This window comes from Canis lupus, chromosome X (assembly GCF_048164855.1).
Source record: "Canis lupus baileyi chromosome X, mCanLup2.hap1, whole genome shotgun sequence".
Taxonomy (NCBI): Eukaryota; Metazoa; Chordata; class Mammalia; order Carnivora; family Canidae; genus Canis; species Canis lupus.
The window spans coordinates 118814182-118841348 of NC_132876.1; the positions used below are offsets into that span (position 1 = coordinate 118814182).

Sequence of the window (27167 nt, forward strand, 5' to 3'; positions counted from 1 at the left end):
ATCCCATCTTATGCCGCCATGCCCCCGTGTGTCCCACAATTCAGTGTTTCAGCCAGCCTGGGCAAAGTGTCCCACAATCCCGTGCTTCTCCCAGCATTCCCCATAGCTCCCACAATCCTATAATTCATCGGCCATGTGTCATCTTTTCCACAATCCCTTGCTTCGCCCAGCATGCCCCATAGCTCCCACAATGCTGCCATGCTCCATGTTTCCCACAATCCATTGCTTCCCCCAGCATGCTCCTCTGTTCCCACAATACATCTTTTTGGCCGCCATGCACTTGTACGTCTCACAGTCCTATCTTTCAGCTGACATGCCCCTATGTGTCCCGCAATCCTTTGCTTCTCTGGGCATGGCCCTCAGCTCCCACAAACATGTCCACCATGTTACCATGTGTCCCACAATCGCATCGTTCAGCCACCATGCCTCTATGTGTCCCACAATTCTTTGCTTCCCCAGCATGCTACTCCCACAATCCAATCTTTTGGCTGCCATGCCTCCATGTGTCCCACAATTCAGTCTTTCTTTTGGCCGCCATACCCATATGTCCACAATCTAATCCTTTGGCCCCGTGCTCTCATGTGTCCCACAATCCAGTCTTTTGGCTACCATGCCCCCGTGTGTCCCACAATCCAATCTTTTGGTCGCCATGCCCCTGTTTGTCCCACAGTCCCATCTTTCGGCTGCCATGCACCTATGTGTCCCACAATCCATTGTTTCTCCCAGCATGCTCTTCTGCTCCCACAATCCTATCTTTTGGCTGCCATGCCACCATGTGTCCCACAATCCCATCGTTTGGCCACCATACCCCTATGTGTCCCACAATCCATTGTTTCTCCCAGCATGCTCTTCTGCTCCCACAATCCTATCTTTTGGCTGCCATGCCACCATGTGTCCCACAATCCCATCGTTTGGCCACCATACCCCTATGTGGCCCACAATCCATTGCTTCTTCCAGCGTGCCCCTCAGCTTCACCATCCATTCTTTGGCTGCTGTACCACCATATGTCCCATAATCCCATTATTCGGCCACCATGCCTTTGTGTGTCCCACAATCCCATCTTTCGACTTCCATGCACCTATGTGTCCCACAAGCCATTGTTTCTCCCAGCATGCTTTTCTGCTCCCACAGTCCAATCTCTTGGCCCCCATGCCGCCGTCTTCCACAATCCAGTCTTTTGGCCGCCATGCCCCCACGTGTCCCACAATCCAGTGCTTCTTCCAGCCGGCTCCTCAGCTCCCACAATCCAGTCTTTCCTCCTCCATGCCCTTATGAGTCCCACAATCCATACTTCTGTCCGCTGTGTCCCATGTGTCCCGCAGTCCAATCTTTTGGTTGCCATGCCCCTGTATATCCCACAATCCCATCTTTCGGCCTCTATGTCCCCATGTTTCCCACAATCCAATGCTTCTCCCAGCGTGCCGCATAGCTCCCGCAATCCAATCTTTTGGCCGCCATTCCACCGTGTGTCCCACAATCCCATCGTTCAGCCACCATGCCCCTGTGTGTCCCACAATGCATTGCTTCTCCCAGCGTGCCCCTCAGCTCCCACAAACATTGCCGCCATGCTCCATGTTTCCCACAATGCATTGCTTCCTCCAGCATGCTCCTCCGCTCCCACAATCCAATCTTTTGGCTGCCATGTCCCGATGCGTCCCACAATTCAGTCTTTCAGCTAGCATGGCCAATGTGTCCCATTGCTTCTCCCAACAGGCTCCTCAGCTCCCACAGTCCAGTCCTTGCACCTCCATGCCCCTATGAGCCCCACAATCCATACACTTCTGCCAGCCGTGTCCCATATATCCCACAATCCCATCTTGTGGCCGCCATGCCCCCACGTGTCCCACAATGCGTTGCTTGTAGCGGCGGCCACACCCTGCCAGAATGCATTGCGCCTGTCCCGTCACGCCCGCTCCCGGCATTCCCTGCCTGTCCCCCGAGGCGAGGCACGGTTTGCCGCAGCATTGCGCATGCGCGCCACCGCGCATCATTGCGTCAGTGTTCGGCCCCCCACGATGCCCTGCTTCTCGCAGCCCCCGGGTTCGCAGGGTCCGTGCGGCAGGCCCCGGCCGCCCCCGCTCCATCCACGCATCTCCCATGTGCCCGCCGCTCCCGCAGGCGCCTGCGCGCCCCGTGCCGTGCCGTTTGTCCCCGGTGCCCGTCTCCGTCGCAAAGCGCTGGCTCTGCCGCACCCCGTTAGTCCCTAGAAACTCCCTACCTCTTCAGGGTCCGTTGCGTCTGCAGCTCCCCGTGTCCACGGCGCTCGTGATTTCCCCCCGTTCCTTCCGTCCTGCGATTGCCCTTCCCTAGTGCTCCGCTGGCCTCACAATTCCTTGCATTCCTTGTGCCCATTTGGCCCCAGGGCTCTGGACGCTTGATTGTTGCGGATCTTCAGGCTCGGCTCGTCCTCGGTGCTCTCCGCGCTCTCGCACGGTTCTTCTGTAGCGCACCTTTCTCCCCCGTCCCTTCCCGAAAATACTTTGTGTCTCTCAGAATCTCCTATTTACGGGGCGCCCGGGGGCTCGGTGCTTGAGCATGTGCCTTGGGCTCAGGTCGTGACCTGGGGGTCCCAGGATCGAGTCCCGCATCGGGCTCCCTGCATGGAGCCTGCTTCTCCCTCTGCCTGGGTCTCTGCCTCTCTCTCTCATGAATAAATAAATAACATTTAAAAAAAAAAAAAAAGAGGGGATACCTGGGTGGCTGAGCTGTTGAGCATGGGCCTTTGTCTCAGGTCATGACCCCAGGGCCCCGGGATCGAGTCCCTGCGTGGAGCCTGCTTCTCCCTCTGCCTCTCTGTGTCTCTCATGAATACATAAATAAGTAATCTTTAAACAATTTGTGTCTTCTATAAACTCCTTCTTGTTCCCGCAATTCCATGTTTCTCCCAAAATTTCCTTCTGTCCCCCACAGGCCCTTGTTTTTCACCGTTTCCTACCGTTCCCACAATACTCTTATTCTCAAAACTGTGTTCCATCTGTAGTTCGCTTTCTTCCACGATTTTGGACTCTTTTTTGCCGCAAACCCCCACTTTCACCAACCAGTTCTGTTGTGTACCGCGTTCCCTTGTCCCCCCTTAATTTTTCTGTCTCTGGGTCAGCTGTCGAGCCCACAATCCCCGTTGTCCCCACAGTCCTCTCCCACACGATTCCCGGCCTCCCAAATACGGTGTCTCCCACAATTCCCCTTTCCCTCCTAATTCCCTTGCCCTCTCACAATGGCCCTTTCTCCCATAATCTTGTACTCTCCCCACAATTCTCATTACTCTCCCATCACCCATTTCCCCACGATCTCATCTCCCAACTGCTGTTTCCCCCACAACTGCCCTTCCCGACCCACGTTTCTCTTTCCCTCTCCTGTTCCCTTGTTGCTCTGGCACTTCCCCACCTCGCTCCCAATACCACGTTTCCCCACAGCACCTTCCACGCGTCTCATCTTCTCTCCCACAACCCCGTGTCACACCCCACAGTCCCCCATCTCTCCCAGAAAACGGTTTTTCCCAGAGTTTATGCTCTCTCCCAGGATTGCCCCCTCCCTCCCACGATGCTGCTTTTCCAGCAACACCCTATTCCTCTCACAGGTCCCTCTTTCCTTTAGTTGCCCCTTGTCTCCCACAGTTCTGGCATCTGTCCGTGCTCACAAATCTGCATTTTTCCTCAATAGTTTCTGTGTTCTGGGGCGCATTTTATCTTCCCTGTAGTTGTTTCTCCCACATTCTTTGTTCCCCTAATTTTTTTGTCTCGTACTTGTCTGCGTCTCCTGTAGTTCTCTATTCTCCCACTATTTCCATCTGTCCCATCATGCTCCATTTCTCCCGCAGTTCCCTTTCCTAAGTTCTCCTTTATCTCCTACAACCCCTCCTTGTTCCCACAGTTAACACTCTTTCTCCCCAAACCCTGTGTTACTCCCACAACCCCATGTCTTTCCCACAGGACTCCCTCCCAGAATCCATTCTCTCCCTTAATTCCTGCCCTTCACAGCCCCCCTTCATGCCCATGATCTCGTCTTCCCCACAGTGCCCTTCCGCAGAATTCCCCTTTCTCTGCCATAAGCCCGTGTCCCCACCATTTCATTTCTTTCCAGATGCTCTCTTTCCAGTAATCCCTGCTCTTCCCACATGCCCTGTCTCTCCCACAGTTCCTCTTCCATCCCACAGCTCTCTTGTTCACTTCCTTGTCATTCCCACACTGCTCGGTCTCCCACAACTCTCTCTAGTGTCCTGCAACTCCCCTTTCTTGCACAGCGCTTGCTCTCCCATAACCCTTTGTTTTTCCACAACTTACTGTTCTCTCCTACAGTTTGGTTATTTTACTGAGTGGTTTCATTATTTTTAAAATTGCAACATAATTAACAGTATTAGTTTAAGGTGTAATTCAGCAACTCTATGCTTTAGTGCTCATAAATGTGGTCTTAATCCCCTTAACCTATTCCACCCATCCCCCCACGCACCTCCCGTCTGGTTACCGCCAGTTCTCCATATTTAACAGTCTGGTGTGTTTGTTGATCTCTTTTGTTGTTGTTGTTCATTTGTTTTGTTTCTTAAATTCCATAGTGAGTGAAATCATATGGTACCTGTCTTTCTCTGACTCCTTTCACTTAGCATTATACTCTCTAGATCCATGTGTGTCATTAAAAATGGCAAAATTTTATTCTTTCGTTTGGCTAAATAATATTTCATTGCATGAATATACCCTATCTTCTTTATCCACTCGTGTATTGATGGATACTTGGGTTGCTTCCATGATTTAGCTATTATAAATAATGTTATAATAAACATAGGGGTGCATATTATCTTTAAAAATTAGTATTTTTTGACTTAGTGTCTTTCACTATGGAAGTTCCCCAAAAGCTAAAAATGGAACTAACCGTGATCTGGCAATCGCACTATTAGGTATTTACCCAAAGAATACAAAAATACTAATTCAGAGGGATCCTTGTGCCATGATGGTTAGAACAGCATTATCTGCAATAGCCAAACTATGGAAACAGCCCAAGTTCCACTGACTGATGAATGGATAAAGCAGATCCAGTGGAAAACTGCATAATATAAAGAAAGTATGAGATCTTGCCATTTACAACATCACGGGTGGAGCTGGATGTTGAGTGAAATAAATCCGAGAAAGACAAATACCATATGATTTTGCTCACATGTGGAATTTAAGAAACAAAGCAAATGAGCAAAGGTAAAAAGCAAAAGAGAGAGAGAGAGAGAGAGAGAGATCCAGACATAGATTCTTCACCATAGAGAACAAACTGTTGGCTACCAGGGGGGCGGGGGGGAGGGGGGAGGGGTTAACTAAGCGATGGGGATGAAGGACGACACTTGTGCTTGTGCTGACGAGCACCAGCTGTTGTGTGGAAGCGTTGAATCACTAGGTTGCACACCTGAAACTGCTATTACACTGTGTGTTAACTAACTGGAATTTAAATAAAAACTTAAATGTCAGTAGACAAAAGAAAAAAAATACTGCCTGTCTATCCCAGAACTCTTCATCCCCCCGCCCCAGGTGCTTTCCCACCATTCCCCGTCTCTCCGTAATACTACATCTCTCTCTCAGTTTCTCTTGCTCTCCCTAATACCTCTTTCTCCGTCACGATCTTTTCAGGTTTCCACGATTCCCCCATCTCCTCTACCATCCCTTTGCCCACATAATTGCATTTCTGTCCCACAGTTCTCCCTCCTTTTCCATAATCCCTGGTCTCACCCACCATCTCCTGTCTCTTGCACGATTCCTGCTCTCCCAGTCCTTCGTGTCCCTTTTGTCCTCCTGTGCCTTGTCTCTCCCACAGCTTCCCACCCTGCCTGTAGCCTAGTTCTCTCACACTTGTTCCCCACAACTTCCCACTTCCTCCCACGATTCTGGGTTCCTCACTGCCCCTCACAAATCTGTGTGCTTCTACAATGCAGTATTCGTCCATCTCCTGTCTTTCCTAAACTTCTTTCTCCTCGAGTACTCTGTCCTCCACGTGATGCCTTCTGACAGTTGCCCGTCTGCTGCACGTCTCTTCCCCACAATGCTGTTCCCCCCCCAGTTCTCTCCGTCACCCCCCCAGCTCTCCCCAAGCTGCATTGCTCTCCCCCAGCTCCCCATTCTCTCCAGAATTCCCCCCTTTCCCGCAGTTCCGTTCTCTCCTATATCCCCTTGTGTTCCCACGGCTCTCTCGTCCACGGTTCCCCATCACGCCCACAGTCCTTATCTCAGCCCCGGGTCCCTGTTGTGTCACTAGCCCCCCTGAGTGCAGCACTAGGTGGCCACATGGAGGCTAGTCGCCCGGGAAATGTGGAAGAGAACACACGGCGGGGCTCCAGCTCTGGTTGCACCCCCTAGGTCAAACTCCACACCTAGAAGGAGACCTGGGCCCGGGTGCCACATGTTCTCCATGGCTCATGATGCCATGAGACGGGGCTCTGTGATCTAGGGCTTCGTGGCTTTCAAGGAATCCAGGAACAACAGCCGAGGGAGGGAGCAAGAGACATCCAGTGCGCCCTTCTAAATCTCAGATCTGCACGGGGCCAGGAAGTTCCCAAGAACCTGTGAGGGCTTGCGGCCTCCTGGAAGAGAGCCCCTCGAAGGGGGCTGGCCCTTGGGCACCGTGAGTTTGCTGGTGTCTGTGTATCGTGCATGGACACTTGTCAGGTATTCACACTTGGCTCCAGCAGAGCATTAGTGCAAATTCCCCAACGGCCTCGTTGGATGATCCTCAGAGCCTTGCTCAGCAGGCACATTGTCTCTGTGGAGACCCTTGGGACCGGGAGAGCAAGCCGTGGGAACCCAGGCGTGCCGACAGGCCCTCGGCTGCAAGTGCCCAGTGAGGTCCGCGCGGGCAGGGCTGGGCTCAGGTGGCTGGGCTCCAGCAGCACTGGCATCTGAGAAAGCTGTTGGGGTACACATGGGTTTTCCCCGCCAGCCCCAGGGGGAGGATGAAAGAACCAGGAGCTCTTACAAAGCCGCTGGATCCAGAGCATGCCCTCGAGTGTGAGGTCACGCGGGAGCGTCTCAAGCCCAGGCCTTGACCACAGGCCGCCATGTGACATCCCCCCAGGGTCTTCAGAAGTCACACACACGAGTTCCCATGAGCGCAGGACGTCCTCATCAACAGTGGGTGACCCTGTGGAAAGCAACTCTTTTTGAAGTGCCAGCAGCTCCTCCAGCGGCACTGTGGTTTCAGAAGTGTCTTCCAGAAGTCCTCCCCGCTGGCGCCTGGTCTCTGGAAGGGCAGCACCGCCCCCCCCCCCCCCCCCCCCCGCCTGGCCCCAGCCCTGCACAAGGCCTTCTCCGGATTCTCCCGGGATCTGGCTGTGGGGACCGTGACCGCGCCCAGCGCTTGCGCCCCCTCCCGGGTCCCCTCCGTGTGTGGGGCCCGGCGACCCTGTTGCCGTCGGCGCGGCCACTGTCCCGCGGTCACCTTGGGCCCCGCGAGCTGGTGTCCTGCACGGTGACAGCCCGGGGCCCGGAGCTCACAGGGGCCTCTGCGGAGGACCAGGGGCCGGGGAGCAGGGAGGGAGCCTGGGGACGGCGACACGGGCACAGGCTTGCTGTTTCCCTCCGCAGGTTCCGATGCCAGCACAGTTGAAATCCATGTCACCAGCGAGTCCCGCGACAGAAACGAGGTTGGCCCTGTTCCTGAGCCCCGGGGAGGCCTGTGAGGGTCGCGGCGGGTCCGGACGCCGTCGCCCCCGGGGGACACCTGTGGCCGGAGGTCGCGCTGCCGCGGGGACAGGAGCACCTTCCACGCCGCACTCGGCTGCTCCTGCACACGCTCAGCCGCCCGCGGCCCCCGCCCGGCCTGTACACGCGGGTCGCGGCTCCCGCCGCTGGGTGCAGTGGGACAGCTGCGGCCCAGCTCCCGGCCCCACGGGCGGGGGCCCCGGCGCGACACCTGGAGGGGCAGGGGGCCCGGCCGCTCACCGGCCACCGTGTGTCCCCGTGCTGTCAGGCAGGGCTGCTCTCAGGGGTCCTTGGCACCGGACCGAGGCCACTGCTCAGCTTGGAATCCCGCTGTCCGTGGCATTAGGTCTATATACACGCAGAATTTTTTTATTTATCAGCAAGAATATTAGCAGGCGCCTTGCACGTGCAAGCCCCGCAGGCAGGTGCGTAGAGAAGCAAGACGCTTTTCTCAGGACGCCGCGGAGACTGCCGCGTGACACCTGCCTGCGCGTCGGGGTGTCCCGTGGGCTCCAGAGAGCCGCCCAGGAAGCTTCCAGGTTTGTACCCTTGGAGAGTTGCTTGCTTGCAGGCCTGGGGCCGGGCGTGGGGCCGTCCCCGCGGCTCAGGGCACGGAGGCAGCCCCACGTCATCCCCGTGTCCCCGACCCCTGTGGCCGCACCGTCTCCCAGGTCAGGGTTGGAAGCTGGCGCCCAGGGGACTGGCCGCACACGGCCCCGTCTGCCTGAAGGGAAACGAGAGCTCCCGTCAGAAGGGGGTGCCCACCCCGTCCCCGTCTGGCTCCGGGGAACCCGCGTCCGTGCAGGCCTGGCCCCGTGGGCTCCGACGGACGGAGCCAGACCCGGCCCGCTTGGCCCCGGGGTGCACCCTGCCAAGGGCCTGCACACCCCAACTGCTCCCACCTGCACCCCCGCGTGAGGCCAGGCTTGCGTGCACAGGAGGCACCGCCTGCACATGGTGCCCAGAAGCTTCCATGCCAGCAGGCGCGGTGTGGAGTGACTGGAAGCCTGAACCCCACCGAAGCCGGGCACCTACCCCTTGCAGGCCCCCTGTGCCCCAGGCTGTGCTGTGCTTCACCCCGACTCCTGAAGTGGGGGGACGTGCCGCCCAGCCCGGCGGGGCCTAAAACACGCAGCTGGAGTCTGCACAGCTGGGTCCCTGGTCGGCCGCCTGCACCAAGGTGCCCGGCACCCCGTGCCCCCAGCGCCCCTGTCCTCCTCACAGGCACGCGATGCGCGGGACACACCCTGGGGGACACCCACCAAGTGAGCAAAGGCCCCAAAAGGCCCTGCCGGCACGTGGCCCAGTTCCGTCGGGGTCTCCGGCCACGCGCAGCTCCTCGTGCAGGGCACAGCCCCCGCCCCCCACCCCGGCCACAGCCCGCCTGAAGTCCTGGAGGAGGAGTGGGTGGAACAGCCCGTAAGGTAACCCGGGGGCTGCCTGCGCCCCTGCCCGTTGCAGCGGAGCCATCCCGGGAACGGGCACTCGGATGGCCTTCGCTCGCCACGTCCACGAGGGCCCAAGCTCAGCCGAGCGAGACCAAGAAAGCACAGCCACCAAGTTCTCTAATATCAAAATAGAGCGATTTATTCAAGACACTGAGTATGATCTGTTGATTCTCTCTTGAAACAAATGAGCTACGACACACAAGGTGATTCTTTTTCTCAGAGAGCGTGAGGGTGAGTGGGGGTGGAAGAGAACAGAACGGGGGTCGATGTGCACGGAACAGAATCTAGAAAATGCAGACAGAGGACGTCTGGCTGTACGTCTGACACAGACAATAAAAACTGCAGAAGCCAGAATTCAAAACTTCAGTGAGTGGCGGAAGGAACATTTCTGCATTTGACAAGAAACACGATTTAAAAAAAAAAAAAAAAGTGGAACAGAAGGTTAAAAATAACAAGGAACAACGCAGACCCTTACATTTGACAAAGTGCACTTCACTTGGCTCCGTGATCTAGTTTTAGAAAGACAAAACGAACGTCAAGTCCTAGGTGTCGTGTGGGGTCAGAGGGTTGAACCCTGAAACGTCTGGCCTTTCGGTCTCCCAGGGGGCGGCATCCCTTGGCCAAGTGTGTGTGCGGGACATGCTCTTGGTCACTCGAAACCCGATGGAAGATTCCGGGAAGGCTGGTTGTGTTACTCTGCTTCCGGAATCAAGGTGAAGTTTGGTCGCTAAGACTTCGGCTTCTACCCACAATCCTGAAGCGCTGTCAACCACGGCGAGCACGGACTTCGCACGTGGGCCATCCCTCGAGGAGAGGGGCGTCTGTCAGCTGGCGGGCAGCAGGGCCAAGGCCGGAGGCGCCACACCTCGCTGCCATCGGGCCGAGGATGGGGATGGATCCCCGGGGCGCTGCCCACACGCTCACGGCGGGTCCCTCCTCGCCGATGGCTGTGCAGGGCTCAAGCCCTCAGCCCTCAGCCCTCAGCCCCCGCCTGGCCATTCCCAAGTGATTCAGACTTGTCTAGAGGCTAAAGCCTGCGAGACCCTGACTCCTGACCTGCACGTGAAGATCATCCAGTGAGCCCCCCTTAGAGGATGTCCCGCCACGGCCACCCAACGGTGTTCGGCTGGTCAAACATGAGTCATGTCCTGACCATGGCCACCCCTCAACTTCTGCTCTGTAGCGATGACATTTTTACTTTGTGGTCAAAGGGATCAAGGCGGGGTCAGTCTGGACCCCCAATAAACTGCATCCCAAACCTACTGATTTCTTGGGGCAGGCAGTGAGTGAATTATCATCTGCTGCCTTCCAAAGATGGGAATGGGGACGCCGTGGAGCTCTGACCTCTGGGCCAAACGTCGAGGCGACAGAGCCTGAACAAAATACCCATGTCGTACACAGAGCACGTTTTGGTCTTCCCCATATCCGAGCGGGCAGGAATGACTCAAGATATCCAAGTGGAGGCCAACTGGTCTGAGAGGGATGAACGCACTCTGGTTCTTGTACCTGGTGGCGGCCTAGTCCGAGTTCTTGGGAAGCCCTTGCCCTGCCTGCCAGTTGGGTTTTGGCTGCATGGATAGATGCCACCCTCTCGATCACCTCCGGTCTCGTCGCTGGCACACACACCCGGCTGAAGCCTGCCCACCGCCAGACCCCGCCCCCGGGCCAGGCCAACGTCATCCTCCCGTCCTCGGCCGCTGGAAAACAGAGGAGGCAAGAGGACTTACCTAGCCGTCCTTCCCCACTGCTGATTAACACAACAGGTCAGTGTCGGGTTATGACAACCAGAGTACAAAGGTCACCTGGTCCAATGAAAGGAAACTCCTCTAGCGACACAAAGCCATGTTTAATTTTTTAAAAACAGTAAAAAGATTCATTATTTAAAAAAAAAAAAAAGACTCTTTCTCCTAGTCTCCTGTGAGAGAAAGAAATTATGAAGACAGCAGAAATTATTAGTGACGTCTACCTAGGAAATTCACCCTCGGGATTGAAAATCTTGCTTCCCCATTCCTTCTTGTCCCTGTCAGACCAGGTGGGATCCTGGAGGCTTTCACGTCAGCTTTGCAAGGACCGGCCACCCTGCTCTGGGTGAGTGACCAGCGGTTATTTATGGCGCCGTGACCGGGATGTCGCGGGGACATCGAGCCCAGAGGGCGGCTGTGATGGCTTCTTCAATACCGTTTGGTCTGGGGAACGCTCCTGGGGGTCAGAGGGCACTGTTCTTCGCTGCTCTCCCGCGGCTACGAGGGTGAACACAACCCTGACCGACGCAGTGCTCTTCTTCGAACCACAGAGCGCTGGGATTTTGCTCTCTGGCTGCGGAACATGCCCGCGACCGAGCCACAGGACCAGCCTTTCCACCCAGAGTTCCAACCATTTTCATGAAGCTGAAGGGAAATGCTACCTCAGACCCTGCCTGTGTCTTCCTAAAATTTGTTTAAAATATGAATCACACAAAGCTCTCTATGTCTGATGGCCATTTTTAGGATTTTAAAATTGTTTTAACATAAAAATATTTTTTTTTTCCAAAAATACTCCGGGCTCTCTCTCTTATAAGTATTTTTTTTTTCTCCTGTAAAAAGTCCCCCTGTCCTGCCTTCTTACATAAAGCACTTATTACGCGCCGAAAGTGCCCTTGAGACCTAAGATCCAAAGCAAGTATGAGAAAGGGAGAGAGAGAGTGAGCGAGGGGCGATGGGGGAGGGGGAGCCGGGGGGGGGGGAAGCTGTCCGTCACAGAGTCTGTCATGGTGTCCATGAGGCTGCATCTACTGAGGGTGGACTGCGAACCAAGACCACACGGAGCGGAGGAGGAAGGTGCACGGGGCAGACAACGGGAAGGAAGCAACAAACCAGAAACACTTTCCATCTCAGACTGAAGGCCCCGAGACGACAGGATTCCAGCCAATAGAAAAACCACCGGACAAAGGAGATTCTAGAAAATAGAAAGTGTTGGGATTACAAAGTTGCGCATTTCATCGGTACAAACTGGTCTCTGAACATCCTTTGTGAGAACAACTGTAGTGTCCAAATTGTTAGGGAAAAAACAAACCCGCCACGTGGAGGAGAGTCCCCTCCCCCCTTTTGGTTTATCACAGCATTTTTCTTGTTTTTCCTTTTTTTTTTTTTTTTTTTGGCACAGCTTTTTTTTTTTTTTTTCTTCCTTCCTGTTTTCCTTTTCCTTCTTGTTTTCTCCTCTCTGCCATCAGAGCCTGTTCTGGATGGAAACCAAACCGTGCACCGTTTAGCTGGTGGCTTCGTGCTTCCCAGGCTGAATGTTCTGGGTGGGAACCATTCTTTCCCCCTTTGATAGGACTGTATGTTTCTTAAACTTCTTGATGAAAGTTACGAAAAAATAGAGACTCCTGTGGCCAGGGATGAGTTCGTTTCCAAGTACACTCTAATGCAAGTCAAGTTCGTACAGTTTTGGAGCGGATAGAACTGTGTCTGACGCGCGCTGCAACCCCACACATTCACTGCTGGTCCATTAGAATTCTTTTCTATAATATTTTGTGTTTACTTTCGAAGATCTAAAACACACACCTGGAAGGAAAGAGGAAGTACCTGTTATCTTCACAGACAGCACCCAGTTGCCTTTAAAGCCTCTGGACCAAATCTGGCCCATCGGCCATGCTTTGTCAATAAAGTTTTATTGGCACACAGTCACGAAGGTTCAGAGAAGCTCTAACGAGAGGCTGGCGTCTGAGCATCTGACCGACCCACCAACCACAGGCAGACACCATGGATGAGAAAGAAAGGGCAACGCTAGGAACAGATGGGGTGGACGCTTACGACGGGACAGGAGACCGCCCAAGCCTGAGCACATGGGAACATCCGGGGCCCACGCTGATGCTCGGAAGCCAGTCCACTGCCGCCCCCCCAGCCCCGGAGCTCATGGCAAGCTCAAGGGCAGGAAGGAATCAAAAGGCTAGACATCTCATGGGGCCAGAATGGGACCCGTGGGACCCATGGAATGGAAGGCCGTGCCTTTACCACCACAGGGCCCAGGCACGGAGCGCAGCCACAGAACTACGACAGGAACAAGTTTCTCAGCTTCGGCACCAGTGACACGCAGGGCCGGGTACTTCCCTGCCGTGGGGGCCGTCCTGTGCATCGCAGGAGGCTCAGCAGCACCCCTGCCCGCCACGCGCCAGGAGCGCCCCACCCCACCAAAGCAGTGACAGCCGCGAGGGCCTCCAGACGCTGCCCAGCGTCCTCACCGGGGCAGAATCATCGTGCTCAAGAAAATGCAGGCCAGGATGTCTCGGATGGTGCCAGCCCAATGGGCTCCAGCCGAGACGTCTCCTTGGCCCCCGGACACGTTCGACCCATACCTCGGTGAGCAAGGCCCTCGGAGACCAGGGCTGCCACGCGGCCTGCGAGCGCTCCTGGCATCAAGCGCCGGGCCTGCCCCCTCTCTGCCCTCGCCCCTCCACAACCCCGCAGGCCAGAGCTGCTGCTTACAGAGCCGTCGGACGCACTGGCGCCCACTTTGTCGCCTCGGGCGTTCCAGCACACCTCGAAGATCCCGCCGGTGCCTCGGTAGCTGTGCACGAGACTTCCACTCTGCAAAGCAAAGCAAAGCAGCCGTCACTTAGGACGCGAAGGGGCATGTGGCACAGCGGGCACTCGTCATCCAGTACCTAGCGCGGGCACGTGCTCTCGGACATGGTCAGACCCAAATTAAAAGTTTTCGGAAAACTATCTGGCGGCTGCAGATACGTGCCTCTCAGACTTCCCACCCCGGGCACCCCACCGCGTGGGCCCGGCCGTGGCGGAGGAGGTCGGGCCTCCCTTGGGTTGCCGCTGACGGGCGCTGGGCATGCTAGGGCAGCTGGGCCTGCAGGTGGCACAGGGCGAGGGACATTGCAGTGCTGTCAGGCATCTTTTCTAGATTTAGCGAGGGTACTCACGTCCCTGAGGTTTAGAGTGAGCTTTAAGGTGTCTCAAAGAGGGGGCACCTGACTGGCTCCGCGGTAGAGAATGGGACTCCCGGTCATGGGGTCGTAGGTTCAAGCTGCACGTTGGGTGGAGGTTTTATTCAAAAAATTAATAAATAGATAGGGGCGCCCGGGTGGCTCAGTGGTTGGGCGTCTCCCTTTGGCTCAGGTCATGATCCCAGTGTGGGGATCAAGATTCCTGCCCGGTGGGGAGCCTGCTTCTCCCCCTCTCTCTCCCCTCAGCTCATGCTCTGTCTCTTGCTTTCTCTCAATTAAGAAAATAAAACTTTTTTTTTTAAAGATTTTATTTATTCATGAGAGACACAAAGAGAGAGAGAGAGAGAGAGAGGCAGGGACACAAGCAGGGGGAGAAGCAGGCTCCACGCAGGGAGCCTGACTCAGGACTCGATCCCGGGTCTCCAGGATCACGCCCTGCGCTGAAGGCGGTGCTAAACCGCTGAGCCACCCGAGCTGCCCAATAAAACCTTTTTTAAAAAAGAAAAAATAAACAGGGGTGCCTGGGTGGCTCAGTCAGTTAAGCATCTGCCTTGGGCTCAGGTCATGATCTTGGGGTCCTGGGATCGGCCCCCCGTCAGGGTCCCTGCTCAGGGAGGAGTCAGCTTCTCCCTCTCCCTCTGCCATTCCCCACTAGGAGGCTCTCTCGCTCCCTCTCTCTCTCAAAAACAAAACAAAACATTGAAAAAAATAAAATCTTTAAAAAAAATTAAAATGTCTCAAGGAGTTTTGTGATTTATACAAGGGGGGGGATGGGATTTGACGACTTTGGCGGTAGACGGCACCTGACGATCGCGCTGTCATTTTACAAATCCATCCATCGTGGCTTCTAGCCAGTGTTTCATGAATAGACCGTGGCATGCTGTTCCTGGGATGTGTTTTCCAGGAGGCCCAGTAGGGCCGGAGGCTCAGCCGGCGTCAGGCTGGCCCCACGCAGGGCCCACCATCGTGTCTCCTTCCGCGAGAGCGTGTGGTTTATGGGAGGCAGCCCCGGGAAGCCTGAGGTCGCGGTGATTCCTGCACCCCTACACCAGCTAACGCGGCTCATCCGCCACCCACCCTGCCACAAGGGGGACATGGACTTGGGCACGCGAACCCACCCGAACATCAACTGGGCTAAAGGGAATGGAGAAGGTAGGTCAGAATAAAAGGGGGGCACGGAAGCCATCGGAGCCATCCTGAGATCAAACAAAACGGGTCACTGGCTGTTTTCAAGGACTCCTACCCGCCCTTCTTTTCTACTCTTTATATTCAGATTTCTGTGGTCCTCAGGTATGGCCAGAGGTCCCCACGGTGGCTACCTTTAATCAAATATGGTCTCCTTTTCGTTCTGACCACAGGACAATCCATTACTGACACAGCCTTTGCTACCCAAGCACAATATTTTCACTCCATCGGTGCATGTCATGAGCACAGCAACCCAACGCCCCTTTGCACTCCTTGATTTGCTCCGTGGAGCTACAGGTGTAGGTGGGGTGCAGAGGAGGCCAGGGCTGGCCGCAGCCCACTCAGCTGGCGCTCCCGGAAAGCTCTGGAGGTGCATATGCGCACAACAAGGATGAGGCAGGTAGAAAGTTGGATGCCAGGAACTCAGGACAAGTAGAAGATGGGGTGTCCCCTGTGGGGGAGACCCTCAGCCTGTACGGAGCACAGAGCAGGCAGCACGAGCCTGGGGCCTGCCCGGGGAGGCAGGGTTGGCTGCAAGGCTCCGACTGAGGCGACTCATCCCCGAGCACAGATTCTGCAGCCGCCGCCGCTCCTAGCCTGGCGCACCCTAAACACCGCGGGGGTTACTTTCGCAAAGGATTCGGTCACAGGAATCCGGGGCATTACCTGAGTATTCCAGATATGCACACACTTGTCAAAGGAGCCACTGGCCAAATACTTCCCGTCGGGGCTAAAAGCTACGCTGTAGACAGGTTCCTGGTGTTTGGTGAGCGTGTGGATGCAGACGCCCCGCTCCACATCCCACAGTCGAACCGTAGAATCAAACGAAGCACTAGGAGGACAGGAGACAGAAGGTCAGCACAGGAAACACGCTGGTTTCTATTTCCCTGAGACGCGGAACACGTATCATGAGGTTTTCTTTCCAAGCTTTTACGTTTCGAGAGACAATAAATGGGCACGCCTTTTCCAAAATGTGACTCAGACACCTTGAAACAAGGCCCCAGCTCTCAAACAAATCCTTTCCTTCCTTCCTTCGGGTGCTGTTAGTAGGGAAACAAGCTGATATCCGCATTAATGTCTCCCTGCATGTCCTACTGCTGTGAATGATAAACACGTTCATAGGAGATTTACTACATTTTCTAAAGGGCTCCCGCAATTTAAAAGATAACATCTACTGTCAGCAACTAAAATGGTCCCAGGAATTTGGAAAAACAGCAAACTGAGCGAATACGACTCAATCCGACAGGAATTAAAATACGATCACGTCCAGATACGCGATCGCACTGTGGAGAGCTGCAAACGGGAGTTATTTTCAAATTTAAAAGTACAGCTGTCCTCTGTCTCTCAACAGGTACATTCCCTTTATACCTGCTGCCCGCAAGGATAATTCACGCTCATAACGGGTACCGTGTAACACAGACACACCGTCCAGGCCATCACAACCAACTGTACTGTGTTCTTTTTTTTTTTTTTTTTTTTAATTTATTTATTTATTTATGATAGTCACACAGAGAGAGAGAGAGGCAGAGACATAGGCAGAGGGAGAAGCAGGCTCCATGCACCGGGAGCCCGACGTGGGACTCGATCCCGGGTCTCCAGGATCGCGCCCTGGGCCAAAGGCAGGCCAAACCGCTGCGCCACCCAGGGATCCCTGTACTGTGTTCTTTAGTGCAGTAATTTAAGTGGGCTTTAGGACAATTCCTTGAAATAAAAGAGAATTTTTGCCTTTGTGTTCTTCTGGTTTTAGCCCCTCAGTCGACGTAGGAATCCCTTCCGGTACTTTCTAAGAGATGGCCCTGGGTCGAGTCCTTACTGCAGGGCGAGGCTGCCCACCCCACCGCAACGATGCACAAACCAAGAGGTTCCTCTCGGTTTACAAAAGGGTGCCTCGTGCCCATATTTCCGCGCTCTCTCAAACGGCAAGAAGTAGCGCACGGCTGTTTCTGGTAACGAAACATCCCTCTCGAGTCTCCTCTTTTCCAGGCAAAGCACACACACCCGCGTTTGCTTCTGCCTGTGGCTTCCAGACCCCCAGTTACCCGGCACTCAGTCTAAGAATCTCCTCAGCTCGTTTTCTGAATGTTCCTTTTAAAGCACGATACCTAGAGTAGTAGGACGTCACGTCCTGAATGGGGTCCCTTGAGCACTGGGACACCCCAGTTCTGGCCTGACTGGCCATTCCATTCCTCTCGATGCTGCTGTCACAGGGGGTTCACTATGTAAGTGGCTGGGTCAGGTGTGCCTAGAGCTGGGGGGTCCTCGCTCAGCATTCTCTCCCACCTGCTGGTCCAAGTTGAACCAAGTAACCACGCCCAGCGTCCAATCCGAACTCCGTTTCCTTTCTCGGTCTTAACAGAAACCTTCACGAAAGCCAAGTGCTCAAAGCCTGGACACAGAACCAGTGCTTCCTACCCACCTCATGGTCAAAACAATTCTTACCTCTACGTAGGCCTCACCCTATAGTCTTGTGTGCGCTTTCAAAGTGAGCTAATCATTGCGTCTAGTTTGGAAGGTTTGCAACACAACCTAGCAGAATGTCCTGTTCTCCTTGGTTACGAGTAACTCTTGCTGGCCGCCCGGCTAGCGCGGCCACACAGCGAGCAAGGCTGCTCTTAGGAACCGGGCCCGGGCTGTGGGCCGTCTGCCCTTTACCTTGCTAGCATGATGTTGGAATTGGGGTTGCTGGTGGCTGGCCCGGTAGGACTCCACTTTATGGTGTATATCTCTTTGCTGTGAGCCTGAAGGTCATGGACACACGTGTCCTGCTTCATACTCCAGATCTGGAGAACATAACAGGAACAATGTGAGCAAATGCCGTTTGTCCAGCCAAGAATGGTTCGCATCACTCATTCGGGAGCTCTTGGGCAGCTTGCCGCCCAGCGGGGAGTGCAGCTGCCCGGTCAGCAGGTCGCTGGCCAGAAAAAGCCCAGACAGAGAGCCGGGCAACATGCTAGGGGCTGCACCTGTGCAGAAGGCCACGGGGAAGGGAGTCTCAGCAGGGGCCTCAACAGACAGGAGTTAACTGCATGCCAGCGACATCTCGTTAGTAACGGGGAAAAGGAAAAGCCCAGGCGCAGGCAGAGTGCCAGGAACAAAATCCTCAGCAGAGGAGCAGTGAATGCAAGCTCTGCACGAGGACGGGGCTGGCCAGGACGAGACCGCCCATCCTTTCAGACGGCTTTACCTTTAATGTCATGTCATCAGAGCAGGATGCTAGCAGCATTCCAGAAGGATCCCATTTGATGGCATTGACCTCATTCTGAAAGAGAGCAACGGGTTTAAGAGAAAGGCTGGTGAGCAGAACCGCAGCCTTCCAGCAGGGGGCAGCCGTGCCCCGCGGGTGCCACGAAGCGCCCGCCTGCCGGCAGCTGATCCGACCGCCCGCACTTGCCTCCTGTCTCCCTTTCTCCTACCCTGCCCCCCACGTCTGCGTAAGCGCATGGCCATACCCGGCCATACCCCGTATGGGACCAGCACCCTCAGCCACGCTTCCCTGAGAAAAGAGAAATCCCTACTAGGAAGGGAGTCCAGGGAATTTACGTAGAATTAATTAATTAATAAGGGCAGTGCAAAACCAGAAGACCGCGGTCATTTAAAAACTGCCTTTGAACGTCGTTCTCCCGCATACTTTTCACACGATGGCTACTTCCTGTCTGAATGCATAGGTAGGAGCATCCCCTTTCACGCGGGGGGGGGGGGGGGGGGGGGGGGGAGGGGTGCAGGTGGGTGCAGGTGGGAGAGGTGGGAGCAGGTGGGGGACAAGGCAAAGATTTAAGACCTCTGATGTGCAAGAGGGTTTAATCCCGGTTGAGGCCGGGATCCAGAGGCACAAGGACACACACACATCAACACCGAAGTACAAGTGCAACGGTGGGCAATACACCTCGAGGGGGGCGAGGGGCCCGAAATCCAGAGCACGTGGCCGGCCAAAAAAATGCTGCAGTGCAGGCGCAGGGAGCGCTGGGGGGCAGACAGGAATGAGGCTGCAAACAGCCCCCCCCCGCCCCGTTCTGGGGACTGGGTGACCCTGACGCTGGTCCTGGGTGGGGAGGGCCAACGCACCCCAAGGGACGTGCGTTTGGAAAGGAGCTCACCGCGCCTACGTGTGCAGGTGGCGGACGGGACGCTGGGCTTGGCGAGCGGGGAGGAATGTGGGGGCGAGGCCGTGGCTCTCGTGGCTTTCCAGCAGCTTCGCTACAGCCCATTTGCCCCCGAGGGTCCCACACGTGCCTAATGATGAGCTCCTTCCACACTCACAACTAATTCCCCAATTAATTTCCCACTCCTAAGTGCTCCGGTTTGGATGATGAATTTTACGTTCCTGCTACTGGTTAAGGACACAGAGTTTTGGACACTGTGAAGTGGAGAAGGTGACAAGGCCACCCCTGTGTTCCACGCAGTATTGACAGAGTGCAGGCTGGAAGAAAGGAGAGGAAGGAGGCCCAGGTGGCCCAGGAGCAGGCTTGGGGCGAGCTACGGGAGGCCTGGGGGTTCGCCTAGAGATGAGGGGGTGCAGGACATTGGGCCCAGGAGCCCGGAGAACTGGGTGCCCAGGGCCAGGCTGAGCAGCGCGGGGCAGCCAGGGGGGCTGAGGGCTCGCAGAGGACGACCCAGGGGCACGCCTCCTAGGGCCCAGGAGCGCGGAGCTGGGGTGGCCCCAGCTGGACACATGGGGACTCCCCAAGGGTGCAGCGAACACCTGCCCCACAAGGCCCTTTCGCTCCCTGCTTCCGCAACCCGCCACGACTGCCTGCACCCGGCTCACCCACCACCGAGATGCCCCGAGCACCTCGTCGGGGCCCGGGGCCCCAGCTCCGCACTCATACGTACTGTGTGTCCTTGGAAGGTTTTGACAGGGCGGTCACAGCCGAGTCTGCAGACGTGAATGCACATGTCCGTGCTACAGGAGGCGAAGGTAGTGTTGTTTTGCCAGTCGACATCGAGAGCGGGGGCTGCCGGGCAGGGAAGACGGGGCACACCGCGGTTACTACGGGCACGGAGCTCGGCTGACTTCAAACGACGACGAGCATCGTCGAGAAGCCTTATCTAGAAACCCGACACAAGTGGTCCCAGGGCGGAGGCAGCCTCATCCTCACTGCCCTTACAACCTCAGCTTCCACGCGGGGAACGAGGGACCCCGCGGGGGCTGGCGTGCCCCCGGCCCGCGAGTCCCCGCTCCCCCGACACGGTGAGAGAGGCCGGGTGACAACTCGCGCTGCCTGCCACCTCGTGCACCTTGCTGCTTCCAGAAGTGTCACTGTGGCGGGCTGGTTTGTTTTAGATGGGGAGGACAGAAAAGGAAATGAAAAAGGTCTCATGGCCTGTGTTCAAGACACCTTGTTTAGTATATGTGCTGCCGAAGCGAGCACAGACACCTTGTTTAAAAAAAAAAAAAAAAAGAAAAATCTTCCTGCAGCACCTTAACCATCCCGGCAACTGGACGGTACTTATCCCCGTGGGGACAGACTGGGCCCGGGGCTCGGCACGCGTCACGCACACCCTCACTGCCCCCTGGGCCGGCCCAGGGCGGGGTGGCCGTGAGAGCTCTGTGGAGGGTTTGGGGCATGGTGAAGGGGCTTCCCTGCCCGCAGCGCCCCCTCCCCCCGACGTCCCGCCACACCACCAGCCTCCCTGCTCGGACACGTCCTCGCTTCCAGGACCAGGAGGTGGGTCCCTGCCAGCCTGTGATCGTGCAGGTTTCATCAACACATCCGTACGTGACCCCGTCTCGTGTCTGTCTCCACGACAAGTCCGGGCTGGACTGGGAGAAGAATCCGGATGGCTCAGGAGGGCTAATGGTCACACCGGCCCTTGCCTTCTTCAGCCCTCCCCACGCGCCTGTCCTCCAAGGCAGGGAGTGCTCGGCGCAGCCCGAGCGGGCGCCGTGGGGGGCGGCGGTGCAGGGCGAGCGCTGGCGCTCTCGGAAGCCCCACGCTTCCCGGCACGCCTCCACGTGCACGCAGAAGGCAGGCGGCGACCCCACGAGCCAGAGCGAAGCCCCCGGCTGCTTGCTGACAACGCCGCACCAGCCACGTCCTGGATCCTGGCCACACCCGCTGCAGTCAGGACATGCAGGTCATATGCTTGGAAACGGGACAATCTGGCAGGCCGATCGGGGCCTAGCAACTGTTGTAAAAATTAACCTCTGCCATCTGTACTTGGGCGGCTGGCCCCACTGTGAGTGGCCCCTGCCACCAGGACCCCCAGGGCCCTGCTCCGTGGGATCTCACCATCACACAGTGTAGCTAAGCGACAGGTAACGAGGTATAGCTATTCTGGGGGCCTGCGTGCACCCCCTGCCCACATGTGGGCCCGTGAGCCTCAATAATCGGTGCCACTCCAGGCGCAGCCGGGCTTTGCTTTTTCTTTTTTTAAGCTTAATTTTGAGAGATTACTGCTCCTCCAGGCTCCCCCAATGGTTGCCTTTTGTGGCCCCACAGTCCAATAGCAGGACCCGAAGGCTGACATTGGTACAGCATTGGGGTGGGGGGCTATGCCATTTATGACACGGGCAGCTCTGTGCCACCACCTGCCCAGTCACGGTCCAGAACCATCCCATCGTCCGAGAGTTGCCTCATGTCACTTCATAGTCACACCAAGCCCTCCCGGCACCACCCCTAAACTCCGGTCCACCCATGGGTTCTCCGATTCTAAACATTCACCATCTCAAGGATGTTATATATAAATGGAATCATACAGCAGGTGACCTTTGGAGACTGGCTCATTTCACTCAGTAGAAATCTATCAAGCTGTTATGTGTCACCTATAATTTATTGATAATGTGTCCTTGTTACTGCTGAGTGGTATCGCATGGTTAGGCTCTGAGCTCGTGCTTCCTGCTGATGGTCACGGACGGTGGCCCTACCAGCGTTCACGGGGAAGCCTACGAAGGCAAAGCAAGTTCTCAGATCAGCCCATCAAATGAGGAGTCTCTGAATGCTACGGAAGGGTCCTCCTTAAAAATTCTATCTTCGGGGTGCCTGGGTGGCTCAGGGGTTGAGCATCTATGCCTCTGGCTCAGGGCGTGATCCCGGGGTCCTGGGATCGAGTCCCGCATCGGGCTCCCCGCAGGGAGCTTCTTCTCCCTCTGCCTGTGTCTCCTTTCTCTCAGTGTTTCTCATGAATAAATAAAGAAAAATCTAAAATAAATAAATGAAACACTCTATCTTTGTTTTACCCTGAAAAAGAGCACATTTTCTTTTCTTTCATCTTTCCATCCTGAATCGTCTCTAGCACTCTGCTTAACATTAAAGAGAAAAAAAAAGAAAAGAAAAGAGGAAATAACACCTGGAACATAGTGAACCAGCAATGGGGTTTGGGTCTACCTTGCAGGCAGCAAAATTACAGGTGAGAAGGTCTCTCAGTACATAAAAAACACATGGTCTGTGGTCTTCTCGGGCCGGTGCGATGGAAAGCCCTTCCATAAAGTGTTAGAAATGCTTTGGGAAATACTACATTCTGCTCAAAAGCTTCATAAATGATTTATTTTTATTTTTTTGAATGATTTTTTTTAAAGATTTATTATAATTGGGATGCCTGGGTAGCTCAGTGGTTGAGCATCTGCCTTCAGCTCAGGTCATGATCCCAGGGTCCTGAGATCAAGTCCTGCATTAGGCTCCTGCCTGCTTCTCCCTTTGCCTGTGTCTCTGCTTCTCTGTCTCTCATAAATAAATAAATAAATAAAATCTTTTTAAAAAAGATTATAATGGGGGGGGAGGGGCAGGCGGATAGAGAGAATGCACAAGCCAACTCCACACTGAACGCAGAGCCTGATGCAGGACTCGACCTCACAACCCTGAGATGAAGACCTGAGTCAAAACCAAGAGTCAGACACCTAACTGACGGAGCCACCCAGGTGCCCCATAAATCAGTTCTTGAAAGTGTCTGGGGACCCTCACTGATGTTTATCTTGGGCACATTGTTCTCCGAAAAGTAGAACCCAGAGCTGGGTTTCAGAATTCCCTCCAATCACAGAGGTGAGCACGCTTGATGGCCTAGGGCTCTGAACCTGTTACTGTCTCCTCCGTGACAACAAAGGTCGGGACGCTGCTGGCATTTATGCCAACGCACTGGAAAGCCACCAGGAAGGACAGTCCCACTGGCTACTGGCTTCGATACGCAGCCTGGAGCGCGAGTGGCCAGCAGATGGCAACACACGCAGATCCACGGAGGCCGGAGGGCCAGAGGCCGAGGGAAGAAGACCGGCCTCTTAACGGAGAAGGGATTTCCCTCCGGGGTGGTGGAAACGTCCTGGAACCGGGCCGTGGTAGTGCTGCCACGACGGGAACGGGTAGTCGCCTAACGGGAACTCGCGCGTGACGCACACGGCCTCCGCCGCCGCACGCCACACAGGCTGGAACCCCGAGCCGCCTGCGTCCGGAGCCCCGCTCCTTCCCGGTGAGAACACACATTCTGGAACACGTTCAGCACCGTCCACGTCATCAGTGGTGTCCGACGAAGGCAACGGTAACGACGAAAGTCACGGGCACCCCACAGGCGTGCCGGTGGGGCGCCCAAGCCAGGAGGACAGCCACGGGAGACACGGGCTCCGGCTCCGAAGCAGCAGGGTAACTGCGACAGCGGGGTCCTCTTGCCCTTGAGGTACCGTGGAGTGACGGGAGCCTGGGTCCACACATCTGAGCACAGTCCTGCCTCGTGGACCGTTCGGCTCCCCGGAGGCCCAGGTCCCCCACGTGCAGCCCCTCCGTGGGCCCAGAGACGGGCAGCGGCGCGAGGTCCTGGGGCCAGCGCGGGGCTGCAGCGCGTCACCACCGCCACCGCCCGCCAGAACTCGCCGACGCCACAGTCGGACACGCGCGTCCTGCCGAGGGAGGGAGGGGCGTCGGCCCCGTGCAGCCAGGAGTCTCCAACAGCCCGGGGGGGGGGGGGTCACCCGGGCCCACGTTAGGAGGCCCCACGCGGCGCCACGGGCATGAAGCAGCAGGTGCAGCGCGGCATCTCCAGACCGCGGGCTGCCCCGCGTGGCGTGGCCTGACCAAGCGACAGAGGCGCAGGCCGAGGGCCAGAGCCGTGGCTGCACGTCGCAGCGGGAACATGGAGCTCCACGGGCCCGCGGCCCCACGCTCCCCGGCTGACAGGGCCGGCGTCTGCGCCTGCCGGAGCCCACGGGGCCTGCGCGGACCGTCTGCCTCCCCGGGCCCGGCGCCCACAGTCCCCTGCCAGCGTGTCGCCGGCTCGGGGCCTGGGGGCTCCGCCGCAGCCCGAGTGTTCCGCCGAGGGAGGGCCTTTGGGACCCCGGAGGTCACCCCGGAGGTCACCCCGAGGCCAGCTCTCCGTGGCGTCCCGGGGGCCCCCGGGGGAGCTGGGCAACGGTGTGGCCGCGGGGAAGCCCACGCAGCCTCCCCGTCGGGCACAGGAGACGCCAGCGCCGGCTCGGGGTCGCTTCGCCGGGGACCTGCCAGTCCTGCGCGGCCCGCGGCGTCTGTACCTGCGACCGGGAGAGCTCGGGGGCCGCGGCGTGCGCGCCTTCCAGCCAGCTCCCACGTTACTTCAGGGGACGTCTCCTGGGACTAGGAATTACTGGTTTTGAATTAGAAAAAAAGAAAAATCAGCAACTCACCGGAATGAAACGGAAACTGTTGTTTGGCTTCTCCTGTGTGGGCATCCCAAATTATTGTGGTCTGTGCTCCGCAAACAGAAAGAAAAAGTTAGTGACTCTTCACGGGAAGATTTCTCTAGAAAAATTTAACGTACAAGAAAAAGACCGTGAACCAGCCCCCTTCCTTCAACACCAACACTGAAGAGACAGAATGTGAGCCACCAAGGTCATTATTAATTTTCTTGTAACTACGTTAAGAAAAATGGGGGGTGGGCACGTCTGGGGCTCGGTTGAGCACCTGACTCTTGGTTTCGGCTCAGGTTGTGGTCTCGGGGTCTTAGGATCGAGTCCCACATCGGGCTCCCTGCTCTCCCTCTGCCCCTCCCCCTGCTCATGCTCTCTCTTTTTCTCAAATAAATAAAATCTTAAAAAGAAATCGGTAAACTAAATTTTAATAATATATTTTATTTCACTCCACTGTGGCCAAAATAGTGTTTCAACATTATCGATCTGTAAACATTAACGAGATATCTGGCATTCCGTCTTTGTCTAGATTTTTGGAACCCAGCATGTTTTATGCTTAACGGTCCGGATGGCTATGTTTGCGGAGCTCAGCAGCTACATGTGCGCCGATGGCTATTGCCCAGGACACAGCAGCTGCTCCTGATCCTTGGATAACTGCCCCGACTGGGGGGTCAGGCCTCTCCCTCACCCCCACCATGGAGACCTGCTGAAAAACCTGCAGTGAAGCACCCCGATACACCTTTCTGGCACTTTCCCAAATGAAGAGCTATAGAAACTGGCTTTTCTGACACCTCCCCGACCATCACCCCCTGAATCGCGACCACTGCACACAGCAGAGCAGTGTGTTACACTGGGGTCAGGCACCAATTCACGAGTCTACAAATAGGGAGGACAAAATTCTCTCCACCTTGGCGGAGAACTGGCAAAGTAAGTCCTGAATCCTTAGGAACTTACTAATATCAGGAAGACACTCAGGGAAGCAAGCGGAGGCAGCTCGATGAACGCCACGGGAATTAAGTCCTAATCAACTGGAACTTTCACCTTAATTGAAACTTTTCCACCTCCCTGTCCAAAGCATTTAAGATTTTGCTTTAAGAAAACTGCTTATATTTTGCATTAACTGCAGAAGAAATTTTCAGAGCACCAAGTATCTTTGAAACTTGGGTCTCTGAGTCTGGGACCAGCACAGACAGATGAACTTTTGTTTTGTTTTAAGATTTTACTTTTAAGTAATCTCTACACCCAACGTAGGGCTCGAACTCACAACCCCGAGATCAAGAGTCGCATGCTCCACTGACTGAGCCAGCCAGGTGCCTCTAGGCCAACTGTCTTTGTTTGGTGGAGTGTCACTCTTTTCTTTTTTGTTTAAATTAATTAATTAATCTATTATTTACTTACTTACTTATTTATTTATGTGGGGGGAGGGCGTGCAGAGACACAGGCGGAGGGAGAAGCAGGCTCCATGCAAGGAACCCGACATGGGACTCTATCCCGGCTCTCCAGGATCACACCCCAGGCTGTAGGCGGCACTAAACCGCTGTGCCACCGGGTCACTCTTTTCTTAACATAGCCACTCAAATAAATGTAGCACTGCAGAAAATACATAAACTCCCAGTACTTTTCCCTGATACAGTGTCCCATGCTACATGAGTAATCATATCACTTAACTGACATCTCAGTTAAATATACAAGAGACAAAACTAAAAATTAATTGCACGAAAGCTTTTAAGGATGTGCTCTATCCTCCTGCCACCACTTTCAGGTTACGCATGCAGGGAAGGCGAACACCAGCATCGCTGTCAATGACCTTTCTCCCCGGTATCACTTTTGAGAACACGACCATTATTCATGCCACGGTTGATTAACAATGGCAGAGAGCGTAGGACGCCAAGACTAATCGGATTCCAAATGTGCATTTTCACTGGCCGTACAGCTCATCACCTGGTAGAGTCACAACTGAGCGTAAGGTTGAAAATCAGAAATGAAATCTATGAAAGAGCCCCTGGGCAGGAGGCAGGTGAGGTTGCAAAGAACTTTTCAGAAGGGGTGTGGAGGTCAAAGCGCAATCCAGGGCCTGCCCCCTGGACCAGTGTGTCCCTAGGCAAGTGAGAGCTGGGTCTGGGGAGCGGGGCCACCAGCAGCAGTGCCCACCTCCTCTCTTGGGAGCAGTGAACAGGCCAACACATAAAGTCAAGTGCTCGGTAAGGGTTAGCGATCGTCATTTTAATAATCCAGTCAGCAGGATGGATGACCAACATTAGACACTAGGCCGCCGGGTTTGAAAGGAAAGCTTACAGGTGAGAGACAGAGAGAGAGAGAGAGAAAGACTGAACTCTTCACTGACCTA

General features: G+C 55.6%; 2 protein-coding genes across 6 annotated transcripts in view; one reads left to right on the forward strand and one right to left on the reverse strand.

Moving 5' to 3' along the window:
• The window catches only part of GPR143 (G protein-coupled receptor 143), a 52025-nt gene extending 37240 nt beyond the window's left edge, over positions 1 to 14785 (forward strand). Inside the window, exons 9-10 of one of the 3 annotated variants that reach the window (XR_012026082.1) lie at positions 7552 to 8207; positions 8893 to 14785. Coding sequence is in view for 2 of the 3 variants with exons in the window: in XM_072815351.1 (XP_072671452.1) it covers positions 7552 to 7646 (95 nt within the window). In the remaining variant the exon portion in view is untranslated. Of the gene's footprint in view, positions 1 to 7042; positions 7150 to 7551 lie in introns of those variants that run through there. The other 2 variants (XM_072815352.1, XM_072815351.1) reach the window with 2 other exon arrangements.
• Positions 9230 to 27167, reverse strand: part of TBL1X (transducin beta like 1 X-linked) — a 211974-nt gene continuing 194036 nt past the window's right edge. For all 3 annotated transcript variants that reach the window (XM_072815348.1, XM_072815347.1, XM_072815349.1), the window contains 7 exons: positions 24818 to 24878; positions 20068 to 20189; positions 18422 to 18496; positions 17890 to 18017; positions 15904 to 16069; positions 13580 to 13681; positions 9230 to 12658 (listed from right to left, as the gene is read on the reverse strand). In XM_072815348.1, the coding sequence (XP_072671449.1) occupies positions 12632 to 12658; positions 13580 to 13681; positions 15904 to 16069; positions 17890 to 18017; positions 18422 to 18496; positions 20068 to 20189; positions 24818 to 24878 (681 nt within the window). In that variant the 3' untranslated portion in view covers positions 9230 to 12631. The remainder of the gene's footprint in view (positions 12659 to 13579; positions 13682 to 15903; positions 16070 to 17889; positions 18018 to 18421; positions 18497 to 20067; positions 20190 to 24817; positions 24879 to 27167) is intronic.